This window comes from Photinus pyralis, unplaced genomic scaffold (assembly GCF_008802855.1).
Source record: "Photinus pyralis isolate 1611_PpyrPB1 unplaced genomic scaffold, Ppyr1.3 Ppyr1.4_LG6, whole genome shotgun sequence".
In the NCBI taxonomy this organism is placed as follows: Eukaryota; Metazoa; Arthropoda; class Insecta; order Coleoptera; family Lampyridae; genus Photinus; species Photinus pyralis.
Window position 1 is genome coordinate 789,197 of NW_022170663.1, and position 27,758 is coordinate 816,954.

General features: G+C 35.8%; 3 protein-coding genes across 5 annotated transcripts in view; 1 reads left to right on the forward strand and 2 right to left on the reverse strand.

The window, feature by feature from the left end:
• Positions 1-2,272: 2,272 nt before the first annotated feature.
• LOC116173900 (tryptophan 5-hydroxylase 1) lies at positions 2,273-6,994 on the reverse strand. Its single transcript, XM_031491641.1, has 8 exons — positions 6,459-6,994; positions 5,532-5,844; positions 5,317-5,482; positions 5,206-5,256; positions 4,804-5,085; positions 2,992-3,118; positions 2,714-2,943; positions 2,273-2,663 (listed from the first exon to the last, which is right to left on the reverse strand). The coding sequence occupies exons 1-8, from the start codon at positions 6,561-6,563 to the stop codon at positions 2,405-2,407; spliced, it is 1,533 nt and encodes a 510-aa protein (XP_031347501.1). The 5' UTR covers positions 6,564-6,994; the 3' UTR covers positions 2,273-2,404.
• A 4,972-nt stretch (positions 6,995-11,966) lies between these two features.
• LOC116172942 (JNK-interacting protein 1) lies at positions 11,967-16,531 on the forward strand. The gene is made up of 6 exons (XM_031490220.1): positions 11,967-12,112; positions 12,172-12,398; positions 15,189-15,590; positions 15,634-15,911; positions 15,960-16,135; positions 16,192-16,531. The coding sequence occupies exons 1-6, from the start codon at positions 12,030-12,032 to the stop codon at positions 16,262-16,264; spliced, it is 1,239 nt and encodes a 412-aa protein (XP_031346080.1). The 5' UTR covers positions 11,967-12,029; the 3' UTR covers positions 16,265-16,531.
• Positions 16,532-20,525: 3,994 nt separating this feature from the next.
• The window catches only part of LOC116173224 (aryl hydrocarbon receptor nuclear translocator-like protein 1), a 50,685-nt gene continuing 43,452 nt past the window's right edge, over positions 20,526-27,758 (reverse strand). For all 3 annotated transcript variants that reach the window (XM_031490568.1, XM_031490567.1, XM_031490569.1), the window contains 7 exons: positions 22,528-22,694; positions 22,156-22,328; positions 21,842-22,108; positions 21,562-21,793; positions 21,286-21,512; positions 20,896-21,237; positions 20,526-20,845 (listed from right to left, as the gene is read on the reverse strand). In XM_031490568.1, coding sequence (XP_031346428.1) covers positions 20,792-20,845; positions 20,896-21,237; positions 21,286-21,512; positions 21,562-21,793; positions 21,842-22,108; positions 22,156-22,328; positions 22,528-22,694 — 1,462 coding nt within the window. In that variant the 3' untranslated portion in view covers positions 20,526-20,791. The remainder of the gene's footprint in view (positions 20,846-20,895; positions 21,238-21,285; positions 21,513-21,561; positions 21,794-21,841; positions 22,109-22,155; positions 22,329-22,527; positions 22,695-27,758) is intronic.

A 27,758-nucleotide genomic window follows, 5' to 3' on the forward strand; every position in this document is an offset into this window, starting at 1 on the left:
CACATTCTAAAAGAAAATTTTTTTCCCGGGACGATCTGAGACAATTTTTTTTTCGGCCTCAAAAAAAGGCAGTGTATAACCTTCCTTTTTTACCAAAAATCGACTACACCAAAATTTCTCGGGAAAACACTTTTTCTTATTAATTTTGGTGCGTAGAATCTAAAACAATTCGTACTTTTTCGATTAGACTTCTCAATCAAAAGTTATAGGCTAGAAACCAATTTCGAAAGAAAATTCATTGGGCTGTAACTTTTGAACTAGTAGCCCAATCTTGGAACTGTTTGAAATTATGGATTCTACAGGCCACATTCTATAAGAAAATTTTTTTTCCGGGACGATCTGAGACAATTTTTTTTTCGAGCCTCAAAAAAAGGCAGTGTATAACCTTCCTTTTTTACCAAAAATCGACTACACCAAAATTTCTCGGGAAAACACTTTTTCTTATTAATTTTGGTGCGTAGAATCCAAAACAATTCGTACTTTTTCGATCAGACTTCTCAATCAAAAGTTATAGACTAGAAACCAATTTCGAAAGAAAATTCAAAGGGCTGTAACTTTCGAATCAGTAGCCCAATCTTGGAACTGTTTGAAATTATGGATTCTACAGGCCACATTCTATAAGAAACTTTATTTTTAAATTTTTAATATATTTGAGTGACAAGTATTTGAATACTTTTTACTGTATTCGAATACTTTTTATAGTATTCGAATACATTCTAAAAGTATTTGGATACTTATTTTTTAAAGTATTTGAATACTTTTCAATGTATCTGTATCTAGTATTCGTTTGTGCTGGACGTAAAAGTATTTAGTATTCAAATACCTTTGATTTGTGTAAAGTATTTACTATTTAGTATTCAAATACTATTTTAAAGTATTCTGCCCAGCTCTGGGTGCTACCAATCAACACATTTTTGTGCCAGCTCGGAAAATGATTCTACCCGCAAAACGCATATAGTAGAATCGTATAAATATTATCAAATTATTCATAGAATCTTCTTAGGATCTTGAAATCTTCGTAGAACCTCTTTTAGAATATTTTTAAAATCAACAAATACCTTTCAACGCATTAAAATCTTCTTACAAATTTCTCAAGTGGAAGCAATGGCACTACAGTAGGTACCACTACTTATGAACTTGCAAACTTAAAACAAAAACCATAATAATATAGTAAAATAAAATATCTAACGCGTTATCAGCGAATTACCCTATTTATACTATGTATACTGTATAAGTAGGTAGTAATTCTAAGAGAAAGTGAAAGTCTATGAACTGTGATTGGCCCAAAGGGCCCCCTTCATCATTATTCATTAGGAATCGTTTGTTTTTACGCATCTCAATTTTCAAAATACCTACTCGTATCGTATGTGCGAGAACGCTAGATTTATCCAAACCCTTATTTTTTAAGTGAGCTTGTAACAACGAAGTTTTAAGGATCTAATTGTTTACCTTGATTACAATCTTTACAAGTTATTTTGTGTATTCCTAATTTATCCTTCATATCTACGGGGACTTTCGGATCAGAGCTGAACAAGTCTTAGGACCGTGGTTCGTGGTTTATCACAAAAATTATTTATGGACTGCAATTTGTACTGGTAGTGTTTCCTGATTTAGCATCTCTGAAAGGCCTTTCGTGTGATTTAAGCTTTTTATGTGACCGCGCCTTTTTTTAATATTCAGAATTACAATTCCTTTTGTAGAAGGATTTAATTATAAGCCCTTTTACGGCTCTACTCAAAATGGCTTAATTCCATTAGATTTAATTGACAGATGATTAATTAACAGACATTCGATGGCAGATCACCGTAGTGAACTTACAGATACAGATTCATCTTTCCGCCATTGTCTTCTAATTTTCCAAACATTTCAACACGTGTTGCGACATCTGGAAAGTATGCTCAATTATGATTCGTAGTTGGAGACGACAATCAATATCTACGAACTTTTGAAGTGAAAAGGGAGTTTACAATACCCACTCGTTAGTTCGTTGGTTTGGTAGACATCCTATCCTGTTTTCAACGGAAGAGTTGCCACGTTTTTCTCAACGTCTTCACAAATTTTGTCAAATACGCCTGATGCGATTAGGGAATTACTCAAATGTTATTATTTTAAGTCTAGAATAATCCTCTACCATTTTTTTTGAAAAATTTTACTTCAAAAGAATGTTTCTCGAATGCATAACTCCTTTTTTTGCACGTGTATGGTTGTTCAAACAAGCGAAATAAGGTATAGTTATGTCGAAAAGGAGTGATTGAATAAGAATCGTATCATGTTAAGTGTTTGCATGTTAACTGGTTTAATTCTATTTTTGCCTTAGGTAACAGTGATACTCTTCTCCATAATTCACAAATATACATTTACATTGATCAGGTGTTATGTTACAGTTCAGATTTTTAGAGCGTAATTAATCTTCACTAATGGCATCTATGGTCTCCTGACAATCGGAATTTAACCCCGAACGTAAATACTGAGCCAAATCGGCAAGATCCAACGACGAATCCCTCATCCCTATTTTCTTCAGTGCGGCATTGATAATACAAATATCTCCTCTCAATTCAGAAACCAAATCCGATATTTTGCGGGCGTTGCTCAGAACTTCTATACTTTGCGTGTACGGATTATACCGGACGCCAAAGGGCCTCTGTATTTGCTCCGCGAACTTTCTGGAATGAGATTCATAAAATTAATAATCGATTTCGAATTGAATCAGCACCTCATCTTCTCCTTGGCCTCCTCGAAGGTATCCGTATACCAATAGGCGTTTTGGTAGGCCGTAATGATGCACTCCTGTTTGCAGGTCACGTCGGGATCGAACCGGTGAATTTTATCGGTGGATGAAATCGCGTGCCGCAATTCGGCGACCGAGCTTAAAAGCCCGGCACCGTAGACTTTCATTTCGCCGTCTTGCTTGCACAAGCCGAATTCAACGGTGAAGAAGTACAACTGAAATGAACCGTTATTAACAAGGGGTTAAGGTTAATCGAAACGTACCGTGGCTAATTTTTCTACATCGTCATCGGAAGCGCCGAGGGAAGCTAGCCCTAGTTCTTGGGAAAATTGGGCGAAGCTCGGGTTGGCCAGGAGGGGCATGTGTCCAAGAAGTTCGTGGCAACAGTCCCTTTTTTAAAATAATTTTATTTAGTGATACCATTACTATTTTATTACACAAATCGTATAGTAGTTAAATTTGTTTTTTATTATACCTGAATCACAATCTCCGTTTTAAACACTCAAATGCGTGCGAAAAAGGGCCTTTAAAACACACGTGCTTTAAAGTTGCTAAGTAACGATACTTCAAGTATGACTTTTGAAACTGTCATCGGGATGAAATAAAAAATCCTCTTAGGTCGCTTTCTGTAAATGCAGAACATTTCTTTGGCTTTTGTACCTGTCCTTTGGTTGAAGCTTTCACAAACGCGCGTAATTTAGGGTATGCTACCAAATCTGTTCCACTTTTTAATCGCAGCATTGCTTTAAAGTTTTGAATGAATGCACCAAAATATAGAAGATTTAAATACCTTTGACATTTCCTTCATAATATGCCAGCATTATCGATGCATTTAAGACTTTATTCGTAAGTAACTTCCTATTCATCCATGGAAACAACTTTTCATATTCCTTATAATAGGCTTTACTGGATTTGGCTTTTACACCTTCCAACGTTTGTTTAGATTTTACAAGCGATTTAACGGACGGTGTATTATCTTTTTCAACGGAAATCGTTTTATTCACAAAGACAATGATTTTTATAAGCAAACGTCAAGTGACATTTCCATGGCAATCGTGAAATTACGAACACCCAGCCCACTTAATTAGACATGTATTCGAGTATAATAACGTCAATATGATTTCATTGTATTTCCTATTTTTAAATTATACTGCAGGTATAATAAAAAATACTATAAGATACACGTGCATAATTGGTCTTTAAGCACTTGCAACGTTAAAGGCACTCCGCTTTGCGTCGTGCCCTTAAACTCGTTGCGCGTGCTTTAAAGACTTGATTATACACTTGTATCTTAATATACTATTTGATCGATGTGGTCCGTTTTAATAGTTATTTACATAAAAGTCAGGAAAATGACACATTACTGTCGAGGAGTCGAGGAGTACAAGGCTCCTTTGGGGCCGAGTACTTTAATTGATTTTGATCTAGACAATTCAAAACGTGAATGTATTCCAAAAATATAACCCAAAAAGCTTGTATTATCTCCCATAAGTCGATGGAAAAACGACAGGTCTCTGATCGATTAAGAAGCGAATTATTCTACTTAATAGATCTTGATGTGGAGAGTACAAAACAAGCAAAAGACAACCGGAAAAGTATATAAAATTATTCAAACGAAGAACCAATTTAAAACTAGAAGTAAAACAGCATACGCATGATTAAAGCAAGTTTTTTGACAGTACATTTTTTTGCCACCGTGTCTGTTTAGTTCTCCATATTGAAATTATTTTCTTGCCAGAAAAACCGAAATTTGCCGATTTTGCTTTTATTTTTTTGTGATGTTAGATATGATATGATTAAGAAGGAGATCACAAACAGCCAATTTCAATATTGTGGTCAGTGGTGCCGGTATTGTTGACCGACATGAAGGAATCTACTTGTTTCGTTTAGAATTATAGCTATTATAAAGCTTCCATTCAGTGAGTCTATACATATGAAAAGGCACTTTTGGACATGATACCACAAAAAATAGGACGCAATCTTATTATTTGACATGTTAAGCGTATGCAACGACGAGTGTTTTACATTTTAACAACGGAAACATTATAAATCTAAAACAAAGAGTTTGTACTTACGGCTCAGGCGTGTAAAAAGGATCCGACGAGTGTCTAATATACTGAGTACAATGGAAAACTCGAAACGCTAATCCCGAAAGGAAATCCCTAGGCGATAAGTATCCTGCAACCGGTCGCAATTGAAAGCCTGTTTTCCTTTTCAAATAAACGTTCAGGTCTTGCAACTGTGGAATATTGTCTTCCTTATAACCGCAGTATTTAACAAGCTCGGGCCAATTTTCCAAGTACTCCTTGCAAGCGTGTTTCACGTAAAGTTTGTGAAGCTCGTTGAATACGGTCCCCCTTTAAATCAGTAATAGAGTATTAATTGAATAAGACGAAGAGCGTTTGCATCGAGATAAATTGCGCTTATTCACAGACAAAATTTGATTAATAATGCAAATTGGAGAGGCGTAAACCTACCACGTCTTGATCTCCTCTAATGTGTATTGTACTTTAGGTATCGGCTGGCCGCTAAAAATTAAAATTCATTTATTCGGGGGAGAAAAGGCGATAAATTATGTTAACGTCTACCATCTGTAATTCCTGGCAATCTGAGAGAATTGCTCCCTTCGTTTACGATAGATTGCGTCCTTGAATCCTGGATGGTCCGCATCCAATTCACTTCCATACATTAGCACATGTTGCGCGTTGTCCAGCTCGAAAATTTTCCGTGGAAACCAAGGCATTTCGCCGTAATCTGAAATGAGGGTTGGCACGCATATAGGAGATATCGAAAACGTAAGTACCAAAACTGGTGGTGCTTGACAAGGGTGCGGGTGGGGTGAACTCATTTTGCTCCTTGTACTTGACAAAAACCATGGTCTGCACTTCCCTTCGTAGCAGTATGCCAATTTGCTCCAACTTCCTCGGCTCACATTCGACGTCCACCAAAATATCGGACTCATTATTAAATCTGTCGGATATACGTGATTCGATGTGTAATAAGTTCACGCCTAAATCTTGAAACGATTGTAAAGCACGTACTAGACTGCCAACTTGGTTTTTTAGAGTGAACGTTATCGAGACACGTTCCAATTCTTGTCGATCTTCGCCAGAAGACTGGAACGTAAAATAGGAATTTACAATTAATAACCTGAAAGGTTTAATTCCATCGCCAGTTTAAATTTAATAGGCTACATTGTCTTACTCGAGTTTGCTTTTAGCGTTAAAACGTTTTCAAATCAAAATGACGTTTTGTATTTGAAGTGCTTAATTTGAAAGTTTAATTTTCCTTTAGTGCTCACAACGATTCTTAGAAAAACTCATCTATCTTTCCTCAAGCTTTTCTTATCAGTACTCTACACAAAAGCTTTAAAGGGTTTGTGGTCTTGATGTAAATACTGAACATAGAAGAGACACGCGTCTGACTTTCAGCAATTTTCCATGAATACGTTTCTCTAAATTAATATAAGCATGGTCCCCACACATCCTAGTTATACCTCTCAAAAATCATATCGTGGAATGAAATTGGCCCTTAATGAGAGTTGAGAGCAACTGGTTCTTAAATTACAATATAAACTTAAATTCGGCTCCACACATATTGATGACAAAAATCAAAGGCAGCAAATATATGTTCAAAAAATACGGACACCTACTTTAAAATAGAGTCAACAGTTACTGCATTCAGTGATAATAGTTTAGAAAAATTAAAATTCATTGCGAACACAATCTACCTGTTTGGCCTTAATAGTCGGTATCGGACAGTCTTCCTTAACCGCCCAATCTTCTCCACTGCGATACAGCCACAGTCCTAAAAGAGATTTACCGGATGCGCTCATTTTCTCTTAAGGAGGATATTTTCCGACCTGAAAACTATTACCACTGCTGAATAACATTTCTGAAGCTACATTTATAAACTCCCATTCAAGGAAGGTATCGGCTTGTGCGCAGCACGTCCCTTTGATTGGCCGAATCAAGAACATTGACGACTCTCTAAAATCCCAACTTCAAACTTTTAAAATCGCTGCTTTTTTAAAATAAAAGGAATAATGCAATTTTGTTGCAGAAATACTCGGAAATCTACCATCTTTCGCAAGAGATGCATGAAATTCAATGAGGTTGTTGAAAGATCGATGTTGATTAGGGAGAAACGTTGAGTGGGCTTTATTTATTCTCGTGAAATTTTGAACGTTGTATCTCTTCTCTTAGCGTGAAGAGGTTAATTACATCATTCCTTGTTGGAAATGCCACCCTTAACAAGCAACGCAAGCTTTTATCCTGTATGGGTGGAGAATCTGACGTTCGTGCTTTATCGAATTAACTTTCAGTGTATTTGGTGTCTTTATATGCAGATTGAACTCATTTTCTCTAGTAGGAAAAGTGACGCGTGCGTCCGTTAGTTCCTCAAACTACTTTTAACGTGCTATTGTTCTTAATTTTAGGAAAATATACTTGATACATTACAAATTCATCTCCATCTGTACGTTCTTCCATTTGTCCATGGCTACGACTTTAAAGGAAAAGCGTTATTAATCTGAAATTTAGGCAAGTATTGAAATTTACATTGTTACCTAAATAAAATCATTGAAATTGTTTCTTTTTAGCGCATTTCCACAAAAATAAAAAAAAATGCGCTATTGTGGCCACCTTGTCCGTCCGTCCGTCCGTCCGTCCGTCCGCTAACTTTGCGACGCTACTAGTTTTTTATCTTAAGAGCTATTGTTCTACTTTTTTCGCTATTTGGTTCGTTATGGTGTCGAGTCTTGTACCAAGGAAGGAATTTTTTCTGTACCGCTTAAAAAAAAGTTATTGTAAAAAAAACAAAAAACCGTTTTTTACATGTTCCATAATTTTACACTTTTGCCGTTTATTAACGATCCTAGAGATCGTTTATAATTTTGCATTGCTATCTGTCGTCTGCCTCTTGGTCTGTCCGTCTGTTCCTTTGTCTGTCTGTCCATCTATCTGTCCGTGTGAACGATAACTTTGTTTAGAAATGTTCGATCGCTTTTACATCTCCGTTAGTTATGAACTGAATTGCATGAAATTCAATATGGGCATAGCTTTAGCCATATAATACGCAATGCCAAAAGTTGAATCGAATCGATTCAAAATCACAGTGCCCTTTTCGCATCTCGACCATTTATAAACCGAATTGCAAACTTTTTTACTTATAAAAGTATTTGAATGAAATTTGATACATAGGCACTTGGAATAAAGGAAAATCAAACGCCAATTTCAAAATTTGGTTTTGCGCATGCGCAGTGCCAACTTTTTTATTTATGGAAGAATTTAAACGAAATTTGATACATAAGCACTTGGGATAAAGGAAAATCAAACGCCAATTTCAAAATTTGGTTTTGCGCATGCGCAGTGCCAACTTTTTTATTTATGGAAGAATTTAAACGAAATTTGATACATAGGCACTTGGGATAAAGGAAAATCAAACGCCAATTTCAAAATTTGGTTTTGCGCATGCGCAGTGCCAACTTTTTTATTTATGGAAGAATTTAAATGAAATTTGATACATAGGCACTTGGAATAAAGGAAAATCTAGCGCCAGTTTCAAAATTTTATTTTGCGCATGCGCCGTGCCAACTTTTTTATCTATGGAACTATTTAAGTGAAATTTGATACTTAGGCGCTTGGAACAAAGGAAAATCTAACATTAGTTTTAAAATTTAGGTTTGCGCATGCGCAGTTCCAACTTTCTTATTTAGAAAAGCATTGAAATGAAATTCTTCTCATAAACTGAAATTGAAGTAGCACGTCAACAATGGATTGCCCATGTGCAACGCTATCTTTCATATTTGTGGGCGGATTTTTACGATTTTAATAGAAGTTGCATCTTACAAATGGGAAATGAATGCAAGTGGAAATGCGCTTTATGTAAATCGTTTACGATTACTTTCTAACTTGTTCGTCTTTAACTACCTACCTATGTACTTTGCACGTGAAGTTAACCTAAAAATTCTCAATTAGTTAATGAGTTATTCACATTAGTTACCGAGGGCCTGTTTAGAAATAATTCAAGCATTAACAAAACGTTGTTTTTATCCAACAATCCACATTGGACACTGTTCCCTAAAAATTATACTACTTATTTCACTTTAATGACTTGGACTCTAATTAACCCTTTACATAAGTTATAAAAATGCCGAAAGCTATAGCGATTATTTTCAAATATTTAATATTTTCACTAAATTTTCATATTGTTTCGTGCATATTTTGGAGTTTTATGTCTACACACAATTGGATTCACCGAAAAAACTCAAATTTGCAGAGTTTAAGAAAATTTTCAGAAGTAATGATTCATTCGGTTACAGAATAAAATTTATAAGCAAAAGACAAATTTCTTGGAAAATGGAAAATTCGTTCTTGAGCGATTCTATTTATTTATGGTCACCAAATTTGACACCACACTTTACATTTGTCTGTATCGATCGCTGTAGTCACCTCAAATTTCTTATTTAGGCTCACAGAATTTAAATTTATCCGGCGGCGCTGCGAACTGCTACGAACGCTACGGTTGCTCTCTGGGAGTTTACGTTTACGTACCATAGTAATGTTATAATAAGGTACCGTCGGTAAATTGAGAACGGCTTGAGCAAATCCGTGCGAATTTCATCGGTTTTATGCTAGCCAAATTTTACTATAGTTCGAAATAGTTCTGTTGTTTGCTGAAGTATATGTCAGGCAAAAGCGACCATTTTCCCAAGCTATTTCACGTGAACCATCAGAAACAAGGGACATCATAAAATTCCGAGAAACAGTCCAAAGTAGTGCTCCATTGGATATTCCTGGGCATATCCCAAAAGTATAACAAAGGTTGGATCACGATGAATACAATTCTTTCTGTTGGCACTAGGTCACTGAGTTGTAATCCCAAATTGAAAATTCGTATACCACAGTTAAAATTGAGGCACAAAAAAACGTGAAAGTTGACGGACAACTCAACACAAAACGAACACAAATTAATAATAATAATATAAGAATAATAAACTTTATTGTCTCAACAAGAAAACCTAATCAAGGACAAAATTTAGAAAAGAGACAAAACTAAACGCTAGTTAATGTTGTACCTATATAAGCTAGTATTATTCCACTTATTAAATTAAAATGAATAAAAGTAAGAAATGAATGATAATGACTTAATTTTAAATTTTCCCAAAAATACTATTATTACTTAACCACCTTAACTTAATCGACAATTAACTTATATAAAATAACCGCTAATTTTCATCAAAGATGTCCACAATACTCGAAATACTGTTAAATTTATGGCACATAAAGTATAAAGGCGAGCACTGTGTTCGACACAATAGCAAATGAAAACTATACTTTTGAAGAAGATGAATAACGACTGACATTAAATGTAATTTGTTATGTAAGGTAGGTATTGCAATCTGTTTTATTGTGTAAAAGATTAATTAATTTTACGGCACATTGCTTTCTTCTCAGTGATAATGGCGTTAGTCCCCATCTTTCTATAGCATATTGGCTTGCGAGCAACCCTTTTCAGGGTAATACTCATCGTAACGAAAGTATTCTCTGTACATATTCAATAGCGTTGATGCACTTCTGGGATAATTGATTCCAAATAATTGCTGCGTATTCCAATTTTGGTCTTACGAGAGCTAAATATAAAAAATCAGCACTCATGTATAAACAAGGCCCAATATTTTCAACGACTTGGAAACCATGTCGTTTATGTGCATAGAAAAGGTTACCTACCTAACATATTGTCGATGACGATGCATTAGATAAAGGAGATTTGTATAGCATTAAATATAAACTCAGTGCAAGACGTTGAGAAAAAAACAATGAATATATACCTACATAAAAAGATTTGAAATAAAAAATGGAATTAAGAAGTCTGAACTTGAGAGAATCGAAAGCAATGCCCTAACGATGTGTTGCCTTGAAACCCAATTGAAATCCACTACGTTTTTAGAATGCAATTGAAAATATCGCATACTAAGATATACTTAGATTCATTAACACTGCTAAAACTAAATTATATTTGGAAATCCCACTATATCTCCCTTACATTTTGTTAACCCCCGTTTCTACAATTAATCATTTTAACTTTAGCAGAGAAATGTATCTGAACGTATCTGAGAATGTGTGAAGAGGCGGAATAATAAAACCCATCGTAGAAGACGATGTGGGTTGTATAAAAAAAGTAGCTCAACATATTATTTAATTCAGACTAGTGTCTTTACATTTATTCAATCGCTACTACTCAGTTTAATACAACTACGATCTAAAAGTTTGCACATTGGATTATTTAAAATGGTTTGAAGTCATTCACTCTTTCTAAGTAAAATTCCCTTTATTGGCGGATTTTCTAGAAATTAATGAGTGGTAGCCGGAACGACTATTTACTTAAAATATGCAGTCGTCTTTTAACGTCCATTGGAACTCTTGTACAATAATTTTTATAAAATATAAAATGTCCCAAACGTGTCTAAAATATCCTAAGGATCGAGATGCAACAGAATCGAGGTTCTAGGTCGGGGTACAAAACTGTACCACCCTTCCGCTGTACTTAGAATAGACTAATCAAATCTCAAAATTCTTACGGTTCGAGAATATTCCGCGAATGTTACTGATCCAGGGATTTTTAATTTCCAAAAAAAAATTGATTTCAGATACACTCCATGAAAAATGTTTAGAGAAGATTAAGGTTTGACATATTATAAAAAAGATGGCAAAAAGTTTCAATTATAATAAGACTAAACTCAAAATTTTACAGCCTTTCAAAAAGGTAGAAGAAAATGTTTCGAAGATTTCAATAATGGCATACTAGTACCTACTCAAAAGATTTAGCGTTCTACCACCATAGTCATCATGTAAAATAAAATTTAGGTAGGTAATTTTACTAACTGACGAGAAGTCTTGTTAAGAATCTATCGTTATAATTTCCATCATCCTTCACGAACTTGTTGAAAACGTTAATAAATCTTCTTATTGTTTTCCAAGCGTGGTCCGCAGTAAAACAAAAGAATATAGGTCAAGTCGATAGGATAATGTTTTATTTATTTAGGCAGCAGGGGTGGTATTTATAAACGCATCTGCGAATAATACGGTAGGCTGAAGCAGAATGAATTATTATTTGACTACAATGTAATCTTTCGGGGCACCCGTAACGTATTTAACGCATAAGCAGTCACAAGTCACATGCAAAATGCTGTTATTACAATCAAAAAGGAAGACGGTGCGCGTAAGGGTGAGGGTGTAATGCGCGCATGTTGGTAAAAGAGCTGGCGCCATACAATCGATATTAGGGTTTGAAAATAAATATGGCCGATACGGAGTTCGAAGAATTTAGGCAAAGCTTCGAAAAATTACCATCGCACATAAAAGCGCCCGCACCTTTTTATTCGTAAGTGTCTTCGTGGTGTTAAAGGGGTATGTAATCGTTAAATAAACCTTCACTTGCAGATTAGTTCATGATGTACTTATCGACGAAGACTCCCCCACGTCTTCCAAAAGTGATGTCGAAACAGACTGTGATACACCTGGAGATGACGGACTACCAAGCTCGGCCGGTGCTGTTGAAAATGACCCCTTATCAGGAAGCACGACAAGAGGTACTACGACCATTACGTGGGGCGGCGCCGGTGAAAGACGGAGGCGAAAGCTGCCAGAAATACCTAAAAATAAAAAATGTAAGTAAACGCACTTGATTCTAGTCTTAATGACCTTCGGGGATGCTTCTATTGATTAATCTCTGACAATAATAAAGATGAACGCTTGGAAATACCAATCGCAATTTTACCGTGTCTGTAAAATATTGATTTCACACACTTTTCGCAAAATCCTAGTGATATTTGAGATAAGTTCGCCGTTCGGCAATATCGCATTTCGTTCTTAATTGAAATATGATACTTTTAGTAGTACTTTCATTGCACTAATTACTTATTTTACACATATATTGCTCTTGGAACGGGTGTCAAGATCACAGTACAATATTGTGCTACATTTTCACCAAGGAAATTAGACTTCAAGACTGTTGCTTAAGCAGGTTCCGAGGTAGTTGCAATACTCTCGGAAAGAATGAAGCGAAAGTTCTTCCCGTTCTTTGAAATAAAATTGGGTACATCTCAGCTTCATCTTCTTAGAATACTTTTCCCCTGACAAATTTTTACGTTCACCGACGCATTTTTCGGGACCGGTAGCACCCCAATTAGGTACAGGGATTTCAATGATTGCACGTGCTTGCAGTTACTTAGCCAACTATAAAGATGCACGGATGGCAATCGTGATTTAGTTCTCCTAGGCAAGTTACTAGTGAATCCCCAGAATTATTCCAAGGGTGAGTAGTTTTTACGAGAAACAAGAAATATAATCCCTTATTCATTTAAAAATTTGATTTTGTACTGATCGCAGTTGTTCCTATTGAGTAATGGTAGGTTAAAAGACGGAATTTTATAATAAAGAAAAGTGGCCTTTAGTACAAAATTTACCCTCAGTATTGGAAAAGTCTTTGGGACCTAAGCCCCAAAAGCCCTAAAATTTGAGTCTCTTCCTTAATTTTTTGCAAGCCTAAAACGCAAAAGGATAAACTAACGTATTTACATGGGTTCTTGGGTGTTTATAAAGAATGTGAGCATTTATCCCCATTTCCTATCCAGAAATACTGCACACGTTTTCTTATTCGAGTTCTTTTGCGAGAAGACATCCATCAACGAAAACATTGTGACGCGGATGTAACAGACATTTTAAATATATCATTCCTCGTTATTTTCGAATTCTTCCAATTCTTCAGACTTCTCAAGATCTTGCTTTCGCTTTTTGGAATCCTTTAGATTCCATCAAATTTGTAAAATTCTTTTGTATTCTTACGATTTTTTCGAACTATTAAAATTTTCTTCACGTTCTTCACTTATCAAAACGAACAAGAAACAGAAATCACAATATAACAATGAATTTTCTCTGAAGTAAAATTACATTTGCTTATTGTCTATGTCCACAGTCAATTCGGCCTATTGTAGAGAAGTAGTGTTTGCGCTTAGATGCTCTGGGTGTCCTATTGGTAAGCATTTTTATCTCTATTTGCCTTTAAAATAAATACAGTGTGAGTGTGATTTTAAAACGTCGAAACAATTAAATCTAGACAAAATTGCGAGCTCAAATTCCGGGATGGAATGGCTTTGGACTGCTTACTAAGTAACTCGGTTTAACAACTTTCATAGAATTACCTACAATCATTGAATACGTGTTTTTATTCAATGCTACAATCTGAAAAAAATAGGAATTAACCACAAGTATACGCAATTGCAGAAATGTGGCGAACATATTAGGGAAAAGGCACCCTTTTTCATACTAAGGGTTGAATCCTGGGATGCGACTGGTGAAATTAATTGTTAGGATCAAACACCGATTTCGGCCAAGGACCGAAAAATGTGGGCAAAATGCGTTCTGGGCACCAGCATATTGGCAATGTTAGAAAAACCGCTGTCTGGCTGTTTAATGTAGCCCAGAATGCGTTTGGATCGTTTGCAATGCCCGAATGCGTACTGGCATTTGTCATATTACCAGAACGCGTCAAGTAAACTTCCCAATAACCGATTTTTTGTGTCGTAATAGAGGTAGACTTGTCCCGAGAATTATGTTAGCCGGTGTGCTTAGTCCTAATGATTCAGGACCTCAAAAGAATTATATAAAAAGAAGTATACATTTTAATTTTACCGGGATTTGGAATAATGGTAGGTAATAAATTCAAGTCAGCTTTTACCTAATTTTTAATCCATTAAAATCAATTTCTATTTTTAAATTTAAATATCATATCTACATAAAAATAGCAATATTTCATCCTATATTGGCCTTTGAACGGCATCAGACAACAGTAGTTGGACAAAGTGTGAACTCAATATTCCTATAATACATAATAATCAATTCGTTGGTTAGTATGTAAACTAATCAGTTCAGAGTAGTAAAATGATTCTTGATTGAAAATAGATTTTACTACCTATTTCTTTCACTTTTTTTTACTTATTTTTAAGTAGTAATAGAAATGTTACTTTGTGCTATAACCTATAAATATGCCGTTATTTTGGAAAATTGTCATTATTATAAGCAGAGATATTAGTCTGAAAGCCCACGACCAAGTTCGACAAGACTACCAGATGAAATATATATAATTAGTCACGTTATTAATGGGGGAACACGAAATGACGATGCTGCAATGCAAAAAAACTGGCGGATGCGACCTTCAATATCGCTGCAGCAACCACTTTCTTCACTGTTTTTCCCCAGATTATTTTTTGTCACATTCAAGAAGCACTTCAGCGTCCGTATTAAATATGCGAATTTTCCTACGTGTGGTACCTAAACGTTATTGAACAGATTGTGGAAATCAAAAAAAAAGCTCAAGTCGTGGTGGACGGCGTTGAATTGGCACCAAGTTGACACTTGGTAGGTATGTCATCGCAAATTTAATTTTCTTCTCGTTTCAGCTACCGTAGTCATGTATCACGCGCAGCCGCAGCACCTATCAAGGGAGACATCCTTGGCGGACGAATTGGGCGGAATGAGTAGCGGACCAAGTTCTCTCGTATTATTAAAATGTGAATATTTAAGAGATACCGACTCTCCGGACTCGGATCGGCTGCTAACCGACGGTGATAGTGGCCACAGCACGGCACATTCGCCTACCGATGGGCCTAAGTCAATCTCGCCCGTTATGGGCGCATCGCCGGCGCGTACAAGAGGAGGCGTACCGTATTCCGAAGTGGATATGTTAGAAGCCACCCACAGAGGTTTACACAAGTTCATACCACGGCATGAAGATGAGATAGAAGTTGAGATTGGTGATCCAATCTACGTTCAGAAGGAAGCCGATGATTTGTGGAGTGAAGGTTTGGTATAGGTATCTTGGATGCTTCTCACGGAAATTTCCAGGTGTCAATTTGCGTACTGCCCGAATAGGTATTTTCCCTTCTGCGTACGCAGTTGATAGTGACTATAGCGACTGGGACTCCACCTGCGAACACGGAAGACGTGAACGGTACTTGCTGGGTTATCTAGGTTCAGTCGAAACCCTAGCTCATAAGGGTACATCTGTTGTGTGCCAAGCCGTACGGCGGGTTGTGGGGAATTCAGCCGAACCAGTGCCACAGCCCTGTATATTAGAAGTTTCAGATCAAGGCCTTCGAATGGTTGACCGACGAAAACGAAACGTAAGCTCTCTGTTTCACCGTACCACGACTCATCTTGGCACTTTTTAGCAAAACGAACCTTGTATAGACTATTTTTACTCGCTCAAAAACGTATCATTTTGCGCTTTTCACCCACGAGACCATCGCTACTTAGGATTCATCACAAAGCATCCAACTCTTCAACGATTTGCTTGTCACGTATTTCGTGGTATTGATTCTACAAGACCAGTGGCAGAAAGCGTAGGGTAATTAACTGTTGTTAACAATTTAACGTGGCATACTTAGCAGTTTTGTTCCGCAGGCGTGCCTTTCAAAGATTCTACCAGAAGTTTATAGAGACTGCTTATCCCATTGAAGACATTTACATTGAATAAATTCAAAGCGCAATAAACCTGTACATAAGCTGTGTAATTTCCAAAACAATAAATTGAAAGAAAAATATTTTTATGAGATGAGTTATGAATTGGCTTGCTAGAAAACGCAATTTATATAAGATAATGTCTGTATATAGAAATCATATCAAATATGTTTTTATGTTGTGTGGTCTACACTTTATAGTGCATCCTATTATGATGTGTACAACTGCGCAAAAAGTAAGATCTTAATGTATTGAACGCTGCAATATAAACACTAAAACTGAACTTTCATTTCATTCCGATTAAAGAATGTACTCGTAACACGCCTCAACCGAATTATTGCTTTCTAACAGATCCATTGATTGCCAATGGGTTTCACCCCTATATATGCTCATAGGAAAACAAGAAGTACGTGTGCGTTTTGCTCTCGACGGCATTTGTTAACTAATGTACAAAATTTTCGTGCCGACTACCCAGTTTAATAAAACGTATCATTTTCGGAGGAAGTGGTAGTGATAGGGAAAGTGAAGCTTTCAATTAATTTTACTACATTGTCTGTTAATAAAAAATAGATTTAAGTCCTACCGAATCTATATTATTAATTGAAAATAGTGTCAATTTAAAAACATACCACCCCAAATATATGAGCCATAAAAAATACTACACGACAACAAAAACACGTAAACTTCAATGAACATTCTAATAGGGGTAGACACATAGTTTAAAAATTGTACAACAGATATTTTGTTACATTCTATATTCATTTTTGAATTTCACCCTCCAACATGATGAACGAATATACATAGTAACTGTAGGTGTAAATACAAGACGATCGGATTTCCGTGAAGGGGGTATTTAATCCAAAACAATTTTACCACTAAAACGTTTCAAGTAGGCAACCACAGATAATTTCAGGAAATTAGGTAATAAAGAAAAAAAGGGGGAGAGGGGAGGGGAATAGTATCTAGAATATTTATCAGCAGCGCAAAAGACGAGTGGCTGTTGCTGTTGCAGAATATTTTCAGTCCTAAAAAAGCTGAATCGACAAGGAAAAGAAATTTTCTGCACTCGATTGTCTAATTTTCTCGGAAGGGGTGTTTCCAATTTTTTCTCCTGAATCATGATATTTAGACTACAATTATTCATTATGCCGTCGTTTGCAATTCTTCCTTGTGTGATGTTTACAAAAAAAATATAGTCTATACATTTACTAAAGCAAGTACCTACAATTAGACCTACAACCACAGATATACGCGAGAATATACGTAAAGGATATCTGTGCTACAATGCACCTCCAAAAAGCATTTATGCGAGTCACTCTGTAATTAGGTGGAAGCCTGTTGCGGGCCCAGAAAAGAGAGGCACAATAAATAAATAAATAAAAATGCTGAAATGTGACCTGTAATTATAACATTTTGTAAATGGAAATAGAGCTTCTTTTCGCCCAACGCTCCAAGCTTGTTGAAATTATTTTGTTCATTTTCATCCATAACTCACAATCATGTCAACATTACACCCATCAACAGGGAGCAAGTTTACAGTACCATGTCATACTTACAAGATTTGATTGGATTGTACCATGTCATACTTACCTACAAGATTTAATTGGGTTACATTTATTATATCTAAATCGTAACTTACATTGGGGGAATAAATGGTCATTTACCGACTTACATTTATGTGTTCTCACTTACCTGTGGAATAATCTCGATAATGGCTTTAAAAAGTAGTCTTTTGTTACCTATAAATCGACACCTTTTTAGCAAAAATTACTAATTTAAGAACACGATATTTTTTAATGCAAGTTTCAAACCGAAAACAACTACAATTCAAAATCTTATGTCAAAAACATCCCCTGTTAACGATCGCATAGAGACCCTACAGCTTGTTTAGTAATACGAAATGAATATACTGCAGGGTGCAGACTAGTGAAATAATCGCCCGTCGCCAAAAACATTAATACCAATGCTAATCTGTCTGAAATCGCTACTCTGCAATTGCTGTTTCTATTTACAGTCTTAAGACCAATTAAATAATTAATATATTCAAAATCTGTTGTTGGTTGGAATGTTGAAGTCTGCAAGTAGCTAAGATCCGTTTCTCTCTTCGTATGTTGTACAACGTCACCATCGGTACCATCGTCGAGGAGTTTGTCGTTTATCTTCCTCCAGCAGTGCGATACGCGGCACTGGTAATCATTTAGTTAGCTACTTATCGACATCGCCAGTTCACTGCGAAAATCTGGTGATCCAGACGTTCTCACTTCGCATGAAGCAAGTAAGTACATTGACGTCGATGTGATTGCCGTTCAATGAGTACGCAGCTTATCAATGTATATTTTGATAAAATCGCAATCGTCGTATTCAATCCAATGGTAACGCTGTAGGTACGCGCAACCTGTGGGAAATGTCGAAGCATTCGCACTTTGCCTGAATGTATGGGCAATTCGCGAATTCCCTCGAGAGGGACAGGCAAAGCGCGAACTCGAGCTTCATTGCTCACCTTGCATGCTGCATTGGTCATTTTACATGCCTAGGGAACTTGCAAATTGCTGGATTTCGCAGTTTACCGGTGGAATATACAAATTGTGTATACGAGTGTTGAGCCGCATATCTAGCAAGTTGAGTCAATATTAGATTCAATTATATAAGCCATCACAAGACAAATATTTTGTTACATAATCAGAAATAATTTAACTGCGTGACTTTTTCGTTACGATAATGCCATTGTAAAGTCGTAAAGAATGATTACAGCATTCAGAATTGCGATAATTAGTTGCACATTTTACTTTCCCGTCTGTTTTTTTAGCACTTTCCCCAAGCTAACAAACGGTATATTGTTATTATCTGGATAATTCAAGGTTATCTTTTATTTGTTTATATGATCTCGAAATATATCGTCTATTAGTCTTATCTAGATACAATGTACATATTGCTTCTGTTCGTTTTACGATATTTTACGTGTATTTTTGCAACTTTGACTCCTTTACCACTTTATTGCTCGCCCCATCCGGTTTCTTGTTTGAATGGGTACAGTAATAATACACACAGTAACGGATAGCGCCACAAACCCCAATAAAATAGCGTATTGTATTGTTTGCATTTAAAAATTGGGACATAAACATCTTTGAAAAAGACCTATTTTTACACTTCGCTGTATCATGGTATAGGCGTGCCACTTACAATATTAGGTAGATACGTCAAAAATTCATCAAATTATTACTGCTTCTGTCATTTTCCATTGGGCCTCTAACAAATGTAAAAACGGAAAGAATCTACTACCTAAACGTTATCTAATCATCTAGATATATTTCCCACTGATATTTCCATAGTTCTCTCATTCTATCTAAATTCTATCTATTGAATGAATTACGTATTATAAGATCTTCAGTAATCGTATCTCAACGGTTTGAATTTTGTTTGTAAAAGATGGACCTATGTATTTATATTTCAGAGAAGCAAGCACATCTTATATAGCTTCTTTTCATGGTAAACAGTTAAACACTACTATTCTTTCAAGCCAGTTTTGCCGTTGAGATTTTACTCGTTACTTCGTATTCTGCAGTTTCCAAGTCATTAAAACCAAAAACGGGTGATACGAAATGTGCGGCACCTGCATTAGCTTTGCCCAAAAGAACCATTCTGTGAAAGAGCAACTCGTGTGGATCAATTTGGGGTGCTTACATCAAAAGTTTACAACACACATCTTTATGGCAGATGTTAAATTGACATTTTAATAGGTTTGAATGGGTCGACCAAGTCGCTCTTTCACCGTGAGGGTAGACAAAGTGACCCTTTAACCGCAACGGTAAATAAAGTGAAACAGATTAGGCATTCTAATGACATCTGTCATTCTTATTTCAAGTGGGACGCCGACCACCAAATAAAATGACGTTCAGAACATATGAAAATGCTGGTTCTATGGAGACAACCACGACGGCAGAACCTAAGCTTGCTACCCTTAATCTCGATGGTTAAAATATCTTATATAATAAATATTAATTTAAAATTTAATAGCTTTTATCAAAATTTCATTAGTGAAGCAACCATTCAAAATTTTTCAAAAATCTATGCGGAAACGATAAATTTCCATTACTCATTATTAATCAGAACCTCGAGGAAGGTGGATTTTTAAAGATAAATTGTTCCCTACCTCTGCAATTTCTATTTACAGCAGCACTTTTAAAGTAAAGTGCAACATCTTGAAAAATTTGAAATTTTTAAAACATTTAATAAAACAATTACTTATTTATTTATCTCGTAAAAAACAATAAAAAGCATTTCATCATCACAGAGTCACTATATTTAATAATATATTATGAGAATATGCAAAATCTATACAAGATTTATTTCTGTATTATAATTGCAAAATAATATTAAATTTACAAAGTAGCAGTCAGACTTATAACGTACGTGTAACACAGAATTGAATACACTTGTTTACACCACTTTTACACTTGTATCCATTGTTCACTTTCAACATTACATAAACTGTCCCTCGAAAAAATTAAGTATGGCCACAATCAGTCTTTGTTTGGACACACTTTCAGACTTTATGCCTTAAGAACTGATCCTGTTGGTATGTATTGTTCTTTTTGTGCTGAAACAAATGAGTTCAATTTAAAACTTCGCGAACGCATTTACGCTTACAGCAATCTCTTCTAAGATAGGCCTCTGATATGGTGGTGAGTGTAAGTGATCTGCTGCTGATTTTCGTCGTTTGTACAGATTCATCCCTAAATCAGTGCTGGGCGGTCGTTTTGATACAGTCTTTATTCTTATAGGGTGTGGAAGATTAGGGGAGCATGTATGGCGTTCTTCCGTATTTGGACAGTCTTGATTCTCAAAGGCAGATTGGGGACTTGGGGTTGAGCGGCTTTCTGAATCCGGTGATAATGGTAAATTTGTAACAAGATGAGCTATTGCTAATTCTAATTCTTGAGGATCTTCCACAGATTGCACCGTTGTATCCGCTTCGCCACAGCTTGTAATCTAAAGCAGAATCAATGTACCCACAGTCAACCTAATCTTTTTACTTACGGCTAGGGGATTTTCGGCTTTAATTAGCGCCGAATACCGTTCCTTCATTTCGCGTATCAATCTCTGACCTTCCTCTTCAGACACCAGCGCGTTGATACACACAAAACTTTCCACAGTTCCCGAATTGTTGATTTCCAAAAAACCGTAGGTTTTTAAATATATGAACTGCCCCGTCCTCGACAGCAAGCGATAGCAGGACGAACCCCTACTTTCGCCACGATCGTACACTAAAAGATTGAATTACTAAAGGAATTTGAAAGAGCGTTTTGAGCTTACTTTGTCTCAGTGCAATCATAACCCAGCGGACATCATCCCGATGCATGAATTTGAAAGCCGAAATACCAGAAACCTCCTCTGTCATATATCCGGCAACATAACTGATACGTTGATCTGCTGTCGTAATGCGCCCGTCTACAAGATGGCGCGTGACATATTCATCTTTAGTGGCTTCAATTAATCGATCAACAACGGCTTCAGGACGGGAAAGCTTTACAAAAAATATTAACACCTAAACAGTCATGTTAGTGAAATCACTTAGCGCCCGTCTACTACTTACGTTATTACTCGATCCTGATGAAGATACCACATCTTTTGAATTTGATCCGTTTCGCGATTCAGCGTTGCGGGCCGTCCGTTGCATACCCATGAAGGTGACCATTTCGTAAACGGGAGTTTCGGAACGAGGACCGGCACGCTTTAGTCTAGCGTTGAAGTATTTTCGCCATTCAGTACAAATAAGGTCCTCGGAACCTATATGCAAACGCATTCGATCGTGGTCATCTGTATATGTTATATTGTATATTGATTGGCCCATGAGATCAGTCTGCAAAGCTTCTAATTAGGAGAGAAAGGGCGAAGGAAATTAGTAACCTGTAAGTGTCCTAGTAAATTTTCAACTGTGTGTGATACGAATACAATTTTCCCAGTATTTGTAAGGATTAGTAAAAAACCGCTTAACTGCTCAAAAACTAATTGTTCAAGTACGAATTGATCCACTTTTGGAAAATCGTCCTCCGTTTGCGAGTTTTTCCCATTTAACAGTGCTAAAACAAGTCAGTCAATTAAAACAAGTAAAAGCACAACGAGTGACACAAAGAAGCATTTGCGAGAACACCTTTTTACGAATTTCAGACTAATTAGAACGTTCGGTTCGATGATTAAAATTTTCGCCGCCATTTGAATGTGTAAATATTTATTATTACGAGACACGTTCGTTGCATTAATTAGCTACACGGTACTTACTTTGATATATTCGAAGATGTGTAGCGGTAAGTCTAAGTATGCTAGTTTTATCCATTCTTTTGGCACTTCTCGCAACCATCGGTACCAATGTGGCCAGTTCTCCGATAAACGAATTTAATTTGTCTCTCCTCATCTTCTCAGCACGGTTCCGCATCTCCCGACTGCTACTGGAACAAATTAACATATTTGAAAATAGAAGCTTAAGTAAGTTTAATGTTTAATCAATGTTCATTTCATTTTCTGAAAAACTACCCTTTTGTCGGTTTAAACCGTTCTGTTGTTTCAACAACTTTGTATTATAATTTAGCGACTTGCATTTTATTGTAAAATTTTTAGTTACCAAACATTTTGGAGAAGTTTGGAAGTACGTTGGCCAACGTGGTTGGGTGACTCCATGTTTATTTATTTGCTAGTTAAAGAAAATTTATGAGTTCCCATTGAATTATATTCCCAGTAAATGATTATTAATTTCTATATCAGTAACAAGTTTTATATCAGAAACTTTAACGGTAGACGAGAATTGGCAAAGAAAGGCAGTGTGGTCGCCCGAACAAAACTATGCCCAAGGTCCGTGATTTGCTTCTCTGAATATTAAAGGAATAGAATGATACCAAATCCCCATTGATCAAGTTCAAATCACTTTAGTTTAGGGTTTTATCAAGAAGGAGAAATGATTGTATTTATTTAAGAAAACGAAACAAAACACCGATAGCGCTAATTCGATGGAAAAACTAGACAATTGCACAATATGTCATAATGTGACGAATACAATACAAACATCCTGTGCCATCAAAATATTCCAAAGCCACTAAATGAAATAACTGAAAAACAGAAAACAAATAAATATTCACAGTTACATCTCCATACAGTTATATTACCATATTATGAAAATCTATAATTCATAATAGCCGATTTATTATAATTTTCGACCCGTATTTTTCCACTATTCTATTTAGTCGCAATTTAACTTCGAGTGATACATTTATTAAGTGGTGTGGTAATCCCTTTAAAAAGATTCATTCTTTAATCAGATCTAACATTTTTTACTTATGTCACGATCGCACAAATTCGTACCTAATGAAACCTAAATGAAATCCTGAACCCATTTTTTTTATTTAATCGAAGCGATAAAAATCACATCATTCCATCTCATATTAATGAACGTCTTTGATAGAGTAGCTACCCCGATGTATATAACACTGAAAAAATTATCAATTAGGAGAAGAAAGTTTTAGGTACATAGTGCAATTATGAAATTGGATGAGGTACATACCTCTATGTAATGAACCTAAATTTTTTTAAGCGATCAACATCAACATCAACATTTCAGATGTTTTGGATATTTTAAATATTTTAGAAATGCTGAACTAAATGCTTAACAAACTCTTGTGTATTAAAGGTTGACAAAAAGATGATTTTTAAAGAACTCCCATTATTATGGAATAAGGAAAATTAGGGATTTTTATTGCTGGTATACACCCTAGGGCCTAGCCAAGATCTACTCCGCTATCAAGTTGGTCGGCTGCAACTGCAAAATTAAGTCTAAAGAAAGGTTACACAATGTAGAGACACAGAATGAGACCGAATTATGGTGTACCGAGCTAAAAATACAACCTGACTGTAAAGGTTGGAGTTAATGAACTAATTTAACTCTAATCAATGAAATAACACGACAATAAACAAACCACCATAATCAATTTGCTTCAATTATTAATATCAAATTCAAAGCGTTTAAACCATACCAAACTGATTGGAAAACATGAAAATTGCCCAAATACTTCGGCAGAACAAATTATGCACTTAGGTAACGTAATTTGTTCCGCATTCATACGTTTTTAAAGTAACATTCTTGTAAATTATAACAATAATTCTTAATTAGAATATAAAAATAACTTATCGTCGATTTTTGTCGTAAAAGCACACCAAGGAAATGTGCAAGCCAATGCAGTTCAATGACATTTGCATATTATCGTTGTATTAAAATACTACGCTATCAAACTAGGTTAAGAATATAATAACTTCCACAATTTTGCAATGTGTTAACATTTTGGCACATCTTGACACCTCGATAGAAAAAATAGCTATTGCTGTTACTTTTTCCGGCATAGTACCAACGTTCCAGAAATTGTCAATTTTTTTCATAATGCTAGTTTCCGCCTTTTCTTACTGGAGACTTAAAACGTTGGAAGAAAAGACCGATTTTTACGATTATGTAATGGCGAGTTTTAAACAAATTACTGACAGGCCACTAGTATAATGACTTAAAAACGCGGATTCTATCACACTGAAAATGAATAAAGTACAATTTCCTTGGTTAATTATAACGCTAGGTATTATTTTAGGTTAATCTACAAAAGTTACTATCAAGTATGCAAGTAAGATATTTTTTATGATCGTTCTTACGTGGCAATCAAGATGAGTGTTGTGATACTGATTGGTTCTTTGGTTCTTTCAGTAATGTTATGTCAAAAAGACCAGAGATTATTTTTGTTTGAACGCGGCTTATTAGATGATCTCTGCCGAATAGAATTATAATAAAAACTGAAACAAAAATACATTATAGAAGGGAAGCATAACGCTAACATTCACTTTTTATACTCGCATGCATAGCTACATAATAATTAATTAATTGTTTAACGTTTTTGATAGGTTTTAACAGTACGCCATTTTTTATGATGAGGGAACCAATTATAAGGGTTTCCTTTTACGGTAATTAACATACACTATTCCAAAAATTGTATTGAAAAAAACAAGTACGACCTAATCTAACAATAAACTTGTTAGTGACCTCAGGTCCATTGTGTATGTTGTGTGACGCAGATCGGCACATCAATTGTAGGGTGGTAATAAAAAATATTTCCACACGTGCAAATAATTGGTTCAAAGAGAGAGAGAGCGCTCGATTTATGTAAAAAAGTCAAGTTCTCTTTATGAAATTGCAAAAGGTAGGAAGAAAACCCCTTTTGTATAAGTATCGAATTTCGAAACTCCACCGATTCAGTCTGCTTAAATGGGTCTCTCAACAATGACAACAAAGAGATTTTGGCAAATTATATTTAATAAAATTTTACATTTAATTGATTCGCCGACTTGTGTTAATTGGCGTTGAGATTTTGATAAAACGGTTATATTTAGTTGTTTACAAAGTAGTTTTGATATCACGTTTATTTGAGATGGTATTTTTCAGGGATCTTTAAAACTTATAATCTTTAATCGGTTTGATATTGATTGTTTTCTAATAATTATAAGTGAAATCATCATTAAAGGTTTTTTCGTTTTTCTTTTGTTAAGAGTACTCTCCTTGGCAATAACTATCATCTAAATGAGCCGTAAAGATATTTTAGAAGACTAAACAAAGATTAGGTGCTCAAAATAATAACTTTCTCCATTACCCTAACATTTTGGCCAACAGTGTTGTATTTTAGGAATACTACACACAAAATCGCACCGCACATTATCTAATCTCTCTTCCGGAATTGTAAACTGGGCCAAGGTAACGCGAATTGGTAATGAAAAACCTTGTTTTCCTTTCAGATCGTCAACACTGATCAAAATCGATGGGAAAAATGCTCAAGGAACCCCCTCCACCAAACCACTGTTAAAAACATAACATCTATGTACAATGAATATTATCGCAACTTGATAAAACTACAATAAATGGCAAATGGCTGTTTTCGATCGTTTGTTTTATTTCCTTGAGGTCACTTTTTCGCCGATGCGATTTGATTAAAATTACAACGTAGTTTATTTTGCAAACATTAATACTGATTAAATAATTAATTAGATGGTTTCGAAGTATCCGTGCGAATTTGATCGATTTACTTTTTCATGCTAGGGTCTTCCAGCCTGGCTGGATGAGTTCTAAACTTTACAAAAGTCCACTGCTGCGATGGTAAGAACCAGAAAAGCTCCGTTGCATCGATAGGCCACCAAGATTAAATGTATAAAATACGTGACTCCAGCACTGTTAAAATAAAAGCTGCTACTTGTAGTAAAAAGCGAAACTGCGTTAGGATATGGGATTCATATGGCCTTTGTACACTTACTAATAATACAATAATGCACTATGATAATGTTTTATCGTGTACCTTTGGACTGCGATAGGAAGTGAAATATGTCCTTATGGAGAAGAAAAAAATATGCAAGCTCGCATAGTGCAAAAGCTGTGAGGGTCTAAGAGGAATTGTTTACTAAAAGTGTGCGACATAGACAAAAGAACAAAAATTAGTGTACTTTTAGAAGATTATTTTGTTCTGAAAACTTTTACACGCGGATCTTGGTTCTGTGGGTTCTATTAAAAGTGAGTAGCAGTATGAAAAAAACGTTTCAAAACCCACTCGTGGGGGTTGCCGCGTAACGCTATTGTAAAACATGATTTAACAGTTTACCAGAATACCGTCGATTGAGCGGCTGCCCAAGAGTCAGGGTGAAATGTGGCGGAGTCCCATCTTGCTGAAAGCAAACCTTTTTTTCGTATAATTATCAGCATATGCCCACTGTCATCCACTCGACGCTCCAAAGATTGTGTGATCAGATGGTCTACCACTTCTTCCAATAGATGCAGATATACTCTCCCTGTTAAATTTCCTTCTATAAACATCCGCCTAATAGCCTGATTGCCCAGAATATCCACCCAAACATTGATTTTCTGCGATATTCTCTAAACAACTGTCGATTTTGATTACGCCGCAGTACCTACAATTGTGTTGTACCCAAATTCGTTGAAAAGATAGTTTTCGTTGCTAAAGCAGATGGTTTTGGAATAATTACGATCTTCATCAAATGAGTGTCGTTCCTACAAGTCAATTCTCCCATAGAAGGTATTTAAACAATGCCCATACTTCGCACAATCAGAATTGTATGAACTGGATCAGTATAGTCAACTTTGCGACTGTTACAATTTAACGTCAGAGTTGCAGTAAACCGAGCATCTGAATTTCGGGCACATTGCATTCATTGTCTATTACACACTGGTCCCATGTCATGAAACGTATGCACCAACCCTATGACATACATTTGCCCGCTATTCTTATGGGAACGGATCGGATGTCATTGAATGCTTCAGCATTCTACGCGCACGTCGATTTTCAGATCTATGCAAACAGTCCTTTCAGCAAAGGTGCATTCCATTTTTTAGGTTTCAACTCAACGATTTTCTGAGTGTTTTGAGTAGACCGTCCACAAAAAATGTAAGATTTAGATCTATCAGATCTACCAGAGCCGTGGGTGTA